Source organism: Ranitomeya imitator, chromosome 2 (assembly GCF_032444005.1).
Source record: "Ranitomeya imitator isolate aRanImi1 chromosome 2, aRanImi1.pri, whole genome shotgun sequence".
Taxonomy (NCBI): Eukaryota; Metazoa; Chordata; class Amphibia; order Anura; family Dendrobatidae; genus Ranitomeya; species Ranitomeya imitator.
Genome location: NC_091283.1, coordinates 281,686,213 through 281,699,995, shown reverse-complemented (window position 1 = coordinate 281,699,995; position 13,783 = coordinate 281,686,213). Strand labels below are relative to the sequence as shown.

The following is a 13,783-nucleotide window of genomic DNA, read 5'->3' as shown; positions in this document are numbered from 1 at the left end:
TACAGAGAAATGAAACCGGGCAAAAAACAGTGCCCACCTACCTTGACGGGCAGTCAAACAGTTAGCAGCATCCAGATATATCAGATTCTTATGATCAGTAAAAACCTGCATCGGATGTCTAGCCCCCTCCAAAAAATGTAGCCAATGCTCAAACGCGAGTTCCCAACATCATAGTTGAGCTCAGTCTCTGAAATTTTTTTAGAGAAGAAAGCACAGGGATGCAACCCATCCTCTTCCTCCTGGGACAGAACTGCCCCCACCCCTACTGAAGAAGCATCAACCTCTACCACAAATGGCTTGACCTCATCTGTCTGGATCAAAACAGGAGCAGAGCTAAACCTCTCCTTGAAATGCTCAAAAGCCTTAACAGCCTCAGAGGACCATTGGACAGTAACAGAACCCTTCTTGGCGAGATCAGTTATAGGTTTAGCGATCACAGAATTTTTTTTTATGAATTTTCTGTAATAATTAGCAAACCCTAAAAATCTCTGAAACGACTTCAAACATTCAGGCTTAGGCCACTCCAGCACTGCCTGAACCTTCACTGGGTCCATCTCAAACCCATCACTGGAGACAAGGTACCCCAAAAAACTCATTTTCTGTACTGCAAACTCGCACTTCTCCTATTTAGAAAAGAGTGAGTTTTGCTCAAAATCTGTAGAACTTTGCGGACTCTCTGCCAATGCGACTCCAGATCAGGTGAATAGATCAAAATATAATCCAAATAAACAATAACACTCCTACCAATCAATGACCTCAGAATGTCACTAAATTTTGAAAAAACGCAGGCGCATTGGAAAGGCCAAAAGGTATCACCAGACACTCAAAATGACCTTCCGGGGTATTAATGGCTGTCTTCCATTCATCACCCTCCTTCACCCGCAGCAAATTATATGCCCCACGAAGGTCAATCTTAGCGAGCCATTTCCCTCCAGTTAGTTGGTTAAACAAATCTGGAATCAGTGGTAATGGGTAAGCATTGCGCACAGTGATCTTATTAATGTCCCAAAAATCCAGACACGGCCTAAGGCCCCCATCCTTCTTTTTAACAAAAAAGAATCCTGCAGCCACAGGGGACTTAGAGGGTCTTATATGACCTGCATCTAAACTAGTCTGTAGGTATTCCTTTAAGGCCTCCCTCTCGGGAATCGTCAGATGAAATAAACGACTCTTAGGAAGTGTGGCACCTGGGACGAACACAATAGCGCAGTCGTAATCTCTATGGGGTGGTAGAACTTATGACTCAACCTCCGAAAATACCCTCCAGAAATCCTGAATGGCTTCAGGTAGCTTCTTCACAACAGCAGCAATGTGAACATTACAACAATTATCATAACACCCCTGACCCCAGGACCTTATAGTACTAGACGACCAGTCCAGCAAAAGATTGTGCACTTTTAACCAGGGTAAACCTAGGATGACTGGGCAAGGTAAATTAGCAAGGACAAACAAGTCTATACTCTCTTGATGTTCCATATTCACAATAAGTGGGAACCCGGTAATCTTTCGAGAAATACACCCATGTTCCAGAGGAGTATTATCAATAGCCACAAAAGGAATAGGAGATGACAATGGTTCAGAATCAAACTTATATTTGTCTAAGATATGTTGATCAATCAAATTAAGTGCACGCAGAACCACAATCCACCATTACCTGAAAATCAATGGAATGACCATGATATGTGGTATTACCAGAAAAAAAACTCCTACGGACCGTAAAAACGCAATACGAACTGGAGTGTTACTCTACTGACCTTTTTCTTTCCTTATGTGAACCTCACATTGCTTAATACAATGGTTAGCCTTACCACAATACAAGCATAGCCCTTCAGAAAACCTCTTTTCCCTTTCCTGGGAAAGAGAGGACATCGCCCCAAGTTGCATTGGTTCTCCGCTGTCGACTGGCCTATCCTGAGAGACTGGGTTCAGCATTATAAGAGCCTTCTCTTCATTCTGTTTGCCTCTCAATCTTCTATCCACACGGATAGCTAACTGCATAGCAGTTTCCAAAGTATCAGGTCCAGGATATGCAATGAGCAATTCTTTAACTCTTTCACTTAAACCTGCTAAAAACTGACTCTTGAGCGCTGCGTCATTCCACCTGACCTCTGCGGACCATCAACTGAACTGGGTGCAATACCTCTCAGCATTAACAGAACCCTGTTTAGGCCATCTGAGCTCTGCCTCAGCTGATGTGACCCGATCAGGATCATCATACAACAACCCCATTGGAGAAAAAAATGCTTCTACTGATGTCAAACAAGGATCATCAGGATGTAATGAAAATGCCCAGATTTGGGGTTCACTTCGCAATAAAGGCAAAATAATCCCCACTGTAATTCACTCCCTGAGGATCTGGGTCTAAGCCGAAAATATAGTAAACATGCATTTTAAAAACGTAAAAAATTCCTGCCGATTACCACAAAAAAACTCAGGTAATCCTACCTTAGGTTCTTTAGAGCGTGCTCCAGAGTAATTACTCACGTGCTGTTGCAGGTCGGTAACTTCCAAAGTTAACCCTTGCAAGAGCTGAGCAACTTCTTTTACGCTGCACATATTGAATCCGGGAAAATATATATATTTTTTTATATGTGTGGCTGGACAAACTGTTACGGAACTGCAACACAGAACTAGGATAGAAGGGGGAAAACTGACCCTGCACTGAGACTAGGCTGATACCCTATGATGGAATGGGCCATTCCTAGCGAATAGATCCACGGACGATCCTAGGTTAATGTCAAGCAAAGACCTATAGATAGGGGGAAGGAGGTCCCTAAAAGATCTAAGGACTGGGTATAAAAAACAGGTCACCTCATAATAGAAAATACAGAGACGGCTGAAGAAACCAACAGAAAACAGAAACTAAGGATAGCGGAACTGGGGGTCCCAGAACTGCACAATATCAAACACAGAAAGCTATCAAAGCACCTAGCCAGAACTCTAGCGGATTAATACTGATGTCCAGCAAGGACTGGGAGGCAGGTGCTGGGTAATAAAGGGTGATACAATCACCTGACCTAAGACAACCCAGCACCAGGGGAGAAAGACCAGCAGCCAGAAACCACAACAAGGATGGCGGATGGTCAAAAACTAAAAAGATTCTAACAGACAAGTTGTGGATGGTTTTGTATGTCGTTGTAAGGGTTTTGAAATTGAGTATCTGGGTGATAGGAAGCCAGTGAAGGGCTTGGCATAGGGGAGAGGCTGGGGAATAACACTACTCGCCGCCACCACCAGTCGATTTTATTATACAGGTTGACTGGAGGCCTGGTTTTGGCTTTCAGGTGTGTGGTTTACAGAACAAAAGGAACGCTACTATTACGTTTTATATTTAATCCAAATGATAGGCAATGTTTATCAAACATGTACAAAATATTTTACAATAGGGACAAAACAATATAGCATATACAGCTACATAATATAAAAAGGAATAGCGGAACAAAGTTAATACGTCACTCAGAGATGAGGCAACTTAGTGGAAGAGCACTTTGATTTGGGTACCATTCAGCTAACAGGATTCATGCATACACAATGTGTATCTGTCTAAAGGAATCAAGATCATGACCTTTTATCAGTACCTGAGTGACACACACATCATCCCGTGATGACCTCACGTGGGCTGGATTGTGGGATGTTATCAGCCCTTCAGGATTTTATGAAACCCACAACTTACGCGATAACTTCACTCTTGATGATTGCAGAAGTTTGAGATCATCGCCATACTTTCCATTAGGATTTTACCTTAGCCATGCCATGGCTGCTGTCAGTTATCTGGCCTCTATGGATTTGTGGTTCATAGGCAGGGGTTACAGTTATGAGAAAACATGCAGATTCTTCCCCGATTAACTCTGAAGTAAAAAATGTATATCACATGACTATCAATTTATACAAGCCCCAATATTCAACTTTCCCATCAGTGCCAGGCGTCTGGTGAAGATGGTTGGATGATAGGAATGTGCACCTGTGAAAAGCAATAGTGTCTCTAAAGTGTGAGGTCTTTGCTTTAATCCTCTCACTTCACAAAAACCTTTTCCTGTCTTAATTATTTGTCCAATCCTCTGAAAAGAGTTCTTCTGTCTATTCTAAATCTCAATTACCTGTCCAAGCAATAACTCTTTGATGTTGCACAACACACTTGACACTGCAAGAAGCCTTTACTTCACAAAAGGAGCTGCCTGCATGTTAGATAGGATAGTTAATTTCTCTTTTTCTACAATGTAATCTATTTCTAAGAGTGTTAGCTAGATTGCAAGCTTTTGTCCCACTGCAAAAAAAGAGAGGACAGAAGGAGGGAGGGGAGATTTTAATATTTTCTATGACAAACAATATGCAACTAATGTCTTTACTGCAGCCTTTAATCATGCTTTGAGGAGAGACAGACATCCACTTCTAAGTCTGGCAAGGAGAGAACCAGAGGGTGGATTTATGTATATTATTGGCACCTTTGATAGTCAATCCAGCAGCGTTTACCAAGGAGTCAAAAGACACTGGGAAATTCTTTTTGCCAATCCTCATCTTGAGGAAGCCATTTCCCCACACCAAAAAATCACATATACAGTAGTGTTCAGAATAATAGAAGTCCAATATAACGAGACAGATTAATCATTGTTTTTGGTATAAATTATATTACCACATGTCAAACAATTTACCTGTTCACAATATAATGGTAGCTATGTGCGGATTCTATACACATTGTTCTGACAAGCTGGAACCTACAACATGTTGAATGGACTCGCTATTTACAAGATGAAGAGGTGTTTTGTCTGTGACGATACTGTAGCACTATTGGCACCTTAGAGGTACGGACAATTTATCCATTTATTTCATGAGCATTTGAATTATACCTCTGTAAATAATAGCTTGTTCTACATAGAAGAAGCTTTATATGTTTACAGAGGTGTAATTCAAATGCTCATGAAATAAATTGATAAATTGTCCGTGCCTCTAATAAGGTGCCAATAGTGCTACAGTATTGTCACAGAGAAGTATAGTGACCATGCATGAAATTCACACATAGCTTAAACTACCTATAAAGCTCCTTCCATGTGTGAATTTCATGCATGGTCACTTTACTTCTCTGTGACAACAATGTGGCACGATTGGCACCTTATTAGAGGCACGGACACTATCTTTTGGTGTCCTAAATATCTGAATTATACCTCTGTAAATATTGAAGGAGCCTCTTATGTAGTATAAGAAATATTGTTGGTTAACACATTATCACTTTCCAGATATCTTTTCAGATGACTATTTGACAAAACTGTGTTTGGTTTAACTTTTTCATGCTGTGAGGGGTTGTAGTACTGAGGACGTTCTAGGGGTAATCAGGGTAAGAAGACGGTAAGCGGGGGCGCCACAACTTGCATGCTCAATTTCGGGTGCCAACCTCTGTGGCAAGGTAGGGTACATAAAGATGAATAACTAATGGGGAAATGATTGAGGCTCCATACCCCTTTCCACCTACCTATCTATTAACACGTGATTTAATGTATATGCCATAGGAATTGTATACATTTTTTTCATTTCTATAGTGCCAATTTGTAAAGTTTTTCTGATCAGGCTCATATCAAGTAGTTCCTTTTTAATAAGGTATAAATAAAGTATCTAAATATGAATAATTGAGATTGTTCTACGTGAGAGACATGTACGTACTCACACATTTCTGCTCCATATTGTATGCAGACATATACAAAGTTCTCCTAAATACGCACACTTACATACACACAGCTCTGCTACATATGAACATTTGCATACACATAGAATGTATAATTACTCCATTTTGCAGTTCCTTCCAGGTCATGTGATTGATTACATGATCTGAAATGTCCTTGAGCAAGTCAGGTGGAAAGTTCTACAGTTGCTCACTCAGGATATGCAGACTCTGTGCAGGTCCTGGTACCTTCCTCTCCTGCCAGTAGCAATCAGTTAGGTGTGGGGTTGGAGGACAGAGAGCAGTTCTCTCAGTGATCAGGAAGGACACATTTGTCACAGAAAGTTTCCTCCAGTCATTAAGAAACACACACTAATTTTTCAAGCTGTTTTTCTTGTTAAAAGTGTGTCTTATAGTCCAAAAATACAGTAAGTTTTAATGCAATTTCCCTTTCTCATTTAATTATACGACAGTTTGGTATATGTTTTTGTACTATTTGTCAATATATAGTTTCTCTCCTGAGTAATTTTTAAATGTCACTACTAGGACAATCCCTTCTAATGCCTCATGTTTGGTCCTGTTAAAATAAAAACACTTACACAAACGTCCATGCAGGAGTCTTCCAGCGGTGTCAGTACTTGTGGTCCCGGGGCTCATGTGAGGTTGTTACATCATGTGAGCCCTGCGCCCAATCAGCGATAGTGTCACTGTCCCCACCTTTGGACTAATCGAACAATAAGAGGAAGTCAGATAACAGCCGCCAACCTGGCTTCCTGTTGATATTAAATACATACTAAGGTGGTGCAGATTGAGTGCAGGGCTCGTGTTATGTAACAACCTCACGAGCCCCTGTAGCGAGAGTGTTGACACCACTAGAACGGCCTGGCGTGGAAGGTAAGTATCAGTGTTTTTATTTTAGCGAGGCCAAACACGAGGAATGACAAGGGGTTTACCTAGTAATGGACAACCCTGTAGTTAAAAGGGCTTCTCCCCTATGTGGCTTCTCTGATGTGTATTAAGATTTGATTTCTGCTTAAAACATTTCCCACATTCTGAACATGAAAAAGGCTTTTCCCCTGTATGGATTCTCTGATGACTAATAAGAGTAAATTTCCGGTTAAAACATTTCCCACATTCTGAACATGAAAAAGGCTTCTCCCCTGTGTGAGTGTGATGGTGCCTAAGAAGAGTTGATTTAACCAAAAAACATTTCCCACATTCTGAACATGAAAAGGGCTTATCCTTTGCGTGAGTTCTCTGATGAATAAGAAGAGATGATTTCTCGTTATAACCTTTCCCACATTCTGAACATGAAAAAGGCATCTCCCCTGTGTGGGTTCTCTGATGAATAAGAAGTCTTGATTTCTGGTTAAAACATTTCCCACATTCTGAACATGAAAAAGGCATCTCCCCTGTGTGGGTTATCTGATGAATAAGAAGTCTTGATTTCTGGTTAAAACATTTCCCACATTCTGAACATGAAAAAGGCTTCTCCCCTGTGTGGATTCTGTGATGACTAAGAAGAGTTGATTTAATCGCAAAACATTTCTCACATTCTGAACAGGAATAAAGCTTTTTTCCTGTGTGAGATTTCTGGTGGCTATCAAGACGCTCTTTCCGGTTAAAACATTTCCCACATTCTGAACATGAAAATGGTTTCTCCCCTGTGTGAGTTCTCTGGTGATTAAGAAGATGTAATTTCCGGTTAAAACATTTTCCACATTCTGAACATGAAAAAGGCTTCTCTCCTGTGTGGGTTCTCTGATGAATAAGAAGAGTTGATTTCTGGTTATAACCTTTCCCACATTCCGAACATGAAAAAGGCTTCTCCCCTGTATGGCTTCTCTGGTGCGTAACAAAATCGGATTTCCTATTGAAACTTTTACCACATTCTGAACATGAAAAAGGCTTATCCCCTGTGTGTGTTCTCTGATGAATAAGCAGATTTGATTTCTGGTTATAACCTTTCTCACATTCTGAACATGAAAAAAGCTTCTCCCCTGTGTGGGTTATCTGATGAATAAGAAGAGTTGATTTACTCGCAAAACATTTCCCACATTCTGAACATAAAAAAGGCTTCTCTCCTGTGTGTGTTCTCTGATGAATAAGAAGAGTTGATTTCTGGTTATAACCTTTCCCACATTCCAAACATGAAAAAGGCTTCTCCCCTGTGTGGGTTCTCTGGTGCGTAACAAAAACTGATTTCCTATTGAAACTTTTACCACATTCTGAACATGAAAAAGGCTTCTCTCCTGTGTGGGTTCTCTGATGAATAAGAAGAGTTGATTTCTGGTTATAACCTTTTCCACATTCTGAACAGGAAAAAGGCTTCTCCTCTTTGTGACTTCTCTGATGTTTACCAAGAGTTGATTTGTCTGCAAAACATTTCCCACATTCTGAACAGGAAAATGGCTTCTCCCCTGTGTGACTGCTCTTGTGTCTATCAAGATCTGATTTCCGGTTAAAACAGTTCCCACACTTGGAACAAGAAAATCTGTTTTCCGCTGTGTGACTTTTTTGAGGCTTAGGAAAAGACTTTTCGAGGGTAAAATGGTTTCCATATTCTGAAGGTGAAAATGGCTTCTTTGATTTAGGAGTGGTTAGTTTTTTAATGCTTATTTTGTGACTTTTACTTTCCTTAGTAGTCGATAATGAATCAGAAGACAGGACCTGTTTCAAAGGATCAGATGATAGATCTTTGCTGTGAAGGGATGATGGTATATCTGGAGTAATGGCATTCACTTCAATTGTATCCTGTGGGATCTCAAGCTCATCTGATTTAAAAACTGAATTTGTCAGCTGTCCCTCTGATCTCCTGGTACAATCAGCTGCTAAGACAAAAAAAAAATCATTTTTAAATAAAATATCCTTAATTTTTATTTTTTTTACATTTTTACTTAAACTGTCTGTAAAAATTGCAAGTTTTTTAAAAATATTGAATTATTCACCAAGACAATGACAGTTCACAGTGTAATAGAAAACCTCATAGCATGAACTAGTAGAGCCGCCACAAAGCATAATAAGCAAAAAATAAAAGTTATAGTCCTGAGAATAAAGGATTGCCAAAATAATTATTTTTTCTATAAAATAGCTTTTATCGTATAAAAGCGCCAAAACATAAAAAAATGATATAAATGAGGTATCGCTGTAATCGTACTGACCCGACGAATAAAACTGCTTCATCCACTTTACCAAACGCGGAATGGTATAAACGCCTCCCCCAAAAGAAATTCATGAATAGCTGGTTTTTGGTCATTCTGCCTCACAAAAATCGGAATAAAAAGTGATCAAAAACTGTCATGTGTCCAAAAATGTTACCAATAAAAACGTCAACTCGTCCCGCAAAAAACAAGACCTCACATGACTCTGTGAACCAAAATATGGAAAAATTATAGGTCTCAAAATGTGGAGACGCAAAAACTTTTTTGCTATAAAAAAAGCGTATTTTAGTGTGTGACGGCTGCCAATCATAAAAATCCGATATAAAAAACGCTATAAAAGTAAATCAAACCCCCCTTCATCACCCCCTTAGTTAGGGAAAAATAATAAAATTAAAAAAATGTATTTATTTCCATTTTCCCATCAGGGCTAGGGTTAGGGTTGGGGATAGGGTTAGGGCTAGGGTTAGGGTTGGGGCTAGGGTTGGGGCTAGGGTTAGGGTTGGGGCTAGGGTGAGGGTTGGGGTTAGGGTTGGAGCTAAAGTTAGGGTTGGGGCTAAAGTTAGGGTTAGGGTTGGGGCTAAAGTTAGGGTTAGGGTTTGGATTATATTTACGGTTGGGATTAGGGTTGGGATTAGAATTAGGGGTGTGTCAGGGTTAGGGGTGTGATTAGGGTTACCGTTGGGATTAGGGTTAGGGGTGTGTTAGGGTTAGGGTTTCAGGTAGAATTGGGGAGTTTCCACTGTTCAGGCACATCAGGGGCTCTCCAAACGCGACATGGCGTCCCATCTCAATTCCAGCCAATTCTGCGTTGAAAAAGTAAAACAGTGCTCCTTCCCTTCCGAGCTCTCCGATGCGCCCAAACAGGGGTTTACCCCAACATATGGGGTATCAGCGTACTCAGGACAAATTAGACAACAACTTTTGGGGTCCAAGTTCTCTTGTTATCCTTGGGAAAATAAAAATGTGGGGGGCTAAAAATAATTTTTGTGGGAAAAATAAGATTTTTTTTATTTTTGCGGCTCTGCGTTGTAAACTGCAGTGAAACACTTGGGGTTCAAAGTTCTCACAACACATCTAGATAGGTTCCTTGGGAGGTCTAGTTTCCAATATGGGGTCACTTGTGGGGGGTTTGTACTGTTTGGGTACATCAGGGGCTCTGCAAATGCAACGTGATGCCTGCAGACCAATCCATCTAAGTCTGTATTCCAAATGGCGCTCCTCCCCTTCCGAGCTCTGCCATGCGCCCAAACAGTGCTTCCCCCCCACATATGGGGTATCAGCGTACTCAGGACAAATTGGACAACAACTTTTGGGGTCCAATTTATCCTGTTACCCTTGTGAAAATACATAACTGGGGACTAAAAAATCATTTTTGTGAAAAAAAAAAAGAATTTTATTTTCACGGCTCTGCGTTATAAACTGTAGTGAAACACTTGGGGGCTCAAAGCTCTGAAAACACATCTAGATAAGTTCCTTAGGGGGTCTACTTTCCAAAATGGTGTCACTTTTGGGTGGTTTCAATGTTTAGGCACATCAGGGGCTCTCCAAACGCAACATGGCGTCCCATCTCAATTCCAGTCAATTTTGCATTGAAAAGTCAAATGGCTCTCCTTTCCTTCCGAGCTCTGCCATGCGCCCACACAGTGGTTTATCCCCACATATGGGGTATCAACGTACTCAGGACAAATTGTACAACAACTTTTGGGGTCCATTTTCTCCTGTTACCGTTGGTAAAATAAAACAAATTGGAGCTGAAATAAATTTTGTGTGAAAAAAAGTTAAATGTTTATTTTTATTTAAACATTCCAAAAATTCCTGTAAAACACCTGAAGGGTTAATAAACTTCTTGAATGTGGTTTTGAGCACCTTGAGGGGTGCAGTTTTTAGAATGGTGTCACACTTGGGTATTTTCTATCATATAGACCCCTCAAAATGACTTCAAATGAGATGTGGTCCCTAAAAAAAAAATGGTGTTGCAAAAATGAAAAATTGCTGGTCAACTTTTAACCCTTATAACTCCCTAACAAAAAAAAATTTTGGTTCCAAAATTGTGCTGATGTAAAGTAGACATGTGGGAAATGTTACTTATTAAGTATTTTGCATGACATATCTCTGTGATTTAAGGGTATAAAAATTCAAAGTTGGAAAATTGCGAAATTTTCAAAATTTTCGCCAAATTTCCATTTTTTTCACAAATAAACGCAAGTTATATCGAATAAATTTTACCACTAACATGAAGTACAGTACGTCACGAGAAAATGTCAGAATCGCCAAGATCCGTTGAAGCGTTCCAGAGTTATAACCTCATAAAGGGACAGTGGTCAGAATTGTAAAAATTGGCCCGGTCATTAACGTGCAAACCACCCTCGGGGCTTAAGGGGTTAAAGTGCAATAATGGGTGACCAAAAGAACGTATCTGCACCAAAATGGTATCAATAAAAATGTAAGCTCAGCACGCAAAAAATAAGCCCTCACCCGACCCCAGATCACGAAAAATGGAGACGCTATGGGTATCGGAAAATAGCGCTTTTCTTTTTTTTTTTTTTTTTTTTTTTAGCAAAGTTTGGAATTTTTTTTCACCACTTAGATAAAAAAATAATCTAGACATGTTTGGTGTCTATGAACTCATAATGATCTGAAGAATTAAAATGGCAGGTCAGTTTTAGCATTTATTGAACCTAGCAAAAATGCCAAACAAAAAACAAGTGTGGGATTGCACTTTGTTTGCAATTTCACCGCACTTGGAATTTTTTCCCCTGTTTTCTAGTACATGACATGGTAAAACCAATGATGTCGTTCAAAAGTACAACTCGTCCCGCAAAAAATAAGCCCTCACATGGCCATATTGACGGAAAAAATAAAAAAGTTATGGCTCTAGGAAGGAGGGAAGCGAAAAACGAAAATACCCAGGGTCATGAAGAGGGTTAATTTATGGTGCGTGTGTCTCCTGGAGCACAATCTGGGCACTACGTGTTTGGGAATAAAATGGCAAATGTGTAATTCTCTCCAACATCCCCTAAGTGCTAATTTCCGGAAAGTGCCTGTGGAGTCAAGATAGTCTATACGTCTATAGATTAATTCACCGAGGGTTATAATTTCCAAAATCGAGTCACTTTATGGGGATTTCTACTGGACTTTTTTTTTTGCTTTTTTGTCATATTAGGGCTTTTGCAAATGGAATGTCCTATCTCATTTGGGATTTGTTGCTGCGACGTCTGCTTCTGTCACCAAATATCGCCTTATTCATTCTGCAGGCAGCACTGATGATCGAGAAGACATCAGAATCAGAAGCTTTGGTTGGCGCAGGCTCTGTCCAGCCACTAAGATTAGTTTACTGGGACCAGTAGTTCCATCCAGTCTGGCAGTAAGGGTGTGTACTGTCCAGATGAAGTAGGCCGGCGTCACACTAGCTAGTTTTACGGACGTATGAGAGGCACAGAAAATACGGATTGCATACGGTACAATGATTCTCTATGCCCCAGCTCCTATCTGCCGTATTTTACGTATCCGTATTATACGGTCTTGTACGGCCGTAGAAAATCGCAGCATGCTGCGTTTGTCACCGTATTGCACAAAAATCCGCCAATGAAAGTCTATGGGGGCGAGAAAATTACGAATTACACACGGACCATGCGTGTGACTTGCGAGAAATACGCAGCGGTGTTCTATAGAAAAGCCGGCAATTCAGTGCGGTGTACAGTAAAATCACACTCACAGAATAGAATAGGTAGAATAAATGTGTACACATAGAATATATATATATATATATATATATATATATATATAAATTGTAGGGATCAGCTCAGGTGAGCAATGGCAGGGCCGCAGTAATGAGGCAACACACAGGCTTACAGTCCAAACTTCAGTGGTTTATTGGCACTTTAAACAGTCCGTGACAAAAAGTAAAAGAAAAACCAAACATACTCCAGCTTGGAGAACCACTGGTCTCAGACTCACCCTTATACGGGACGGGCTTAACTAAGCGGCTGCCAGGTCAGCGGCCTCCGCCAGGTGCCATTCCCAGGGCTGCTAACAGTCGTGTCACCAACCTTTGTGACATGTGTGGGAGAGAAAACAGGTCAGGCTCCTTCCAGCCTAGTTCCCTCCCCAGAATAACATGTGCCAAACAAAAGAAACTCCATTACATAGTCTATAGCCACACCCACAGGTGAGGTAACCATCACATGGGCTGATCACATGGTCGTGACATCACTGCAGGTCCTCAACCTTAGGGAAATAACAGGCCAAAACTTATCCTGCTGGGAGAAACATATCTTCCGTCCAGCACTACACCTTTTAGTGCACCACAATATTTACAGTTATATGAAAAATTTGGGGACCCCTATTAATCTTAAGCTTAATGTTTTATAAAAATTGTTTTTTTTGCAACAGCTATTTCAGTTTCATGTATCTAATAACTGTTGGACACAGTAATGTTTCTGCCTTGAAATGAGGTTTATTGTACTAACAGAAAATGTGCAATCTGCATTCAAACAAAATTTCAGGTCGGTCATCTTTTAACGGAAATATAGGGGGCTTTCACGTAACTGGTAGCACAAAGGCTCTGGAAAAGCGAAATGGCTCCTCACCTGTCAAAAGAAATTCAGCAAATTCTGTGCTCCCAAAGATAAATGCCCCTCTCCATTCTGCGCCCCAGTACATGTACAGTATAGAATCCACATATTTGGCATTTCTGCAGCGATGACGGCCCGCCTAACTTAGGGGCGCATGTCTCCAGAAGCACGGGGTGGGCATAACGTAATGGTGACTGCACCATACTTGTCACTACAACGCACTGGTCACTACAACGGCAGTTTGCAGTTTTTACTCGACAAAATTCATTGCTGCTTGTTTCTGGAAAATACCCATGGAGTCAAAATCATCACTACCCCTGTAGATAAATTTCCAAAGGGGTATAACTTCCAAAATGGAGTTATTTGAGGGGGGATTCTGCTCTTTTAGTCATTAGGAG

General features: G+C 40.6%; 1 protein-coding gene across 2 annotated transcripts in view; it reads right to left on the bottom strand.

Moving 5' to 3' along the window:
- Nucleotides 1-3,318: 3,318 nt before the first annotated feature.
- Nucleotides 3,319-13,783, bottom strand: part of LOC138663154 (zinc finger protein 84-like) — a 46,175-nt gene continuing 35,710 nt past the window's right edge. For both annotated transcript variants that reach the window (XM_069749298.1, XM_069749299.1), the window contains exon 2: nucleotides 3,319-8,478. In XM_069749298.1, coding sequence (XP_069605399.1) covers nucleotides 6,626-8,478 — 1,853 coding nt within the window. In that variant the 3' untranslated portion in view covers nucleotides 3,319-6,625. The remainder of the gene's footprint in view (nucleotides 8,479-13,783) is intronic.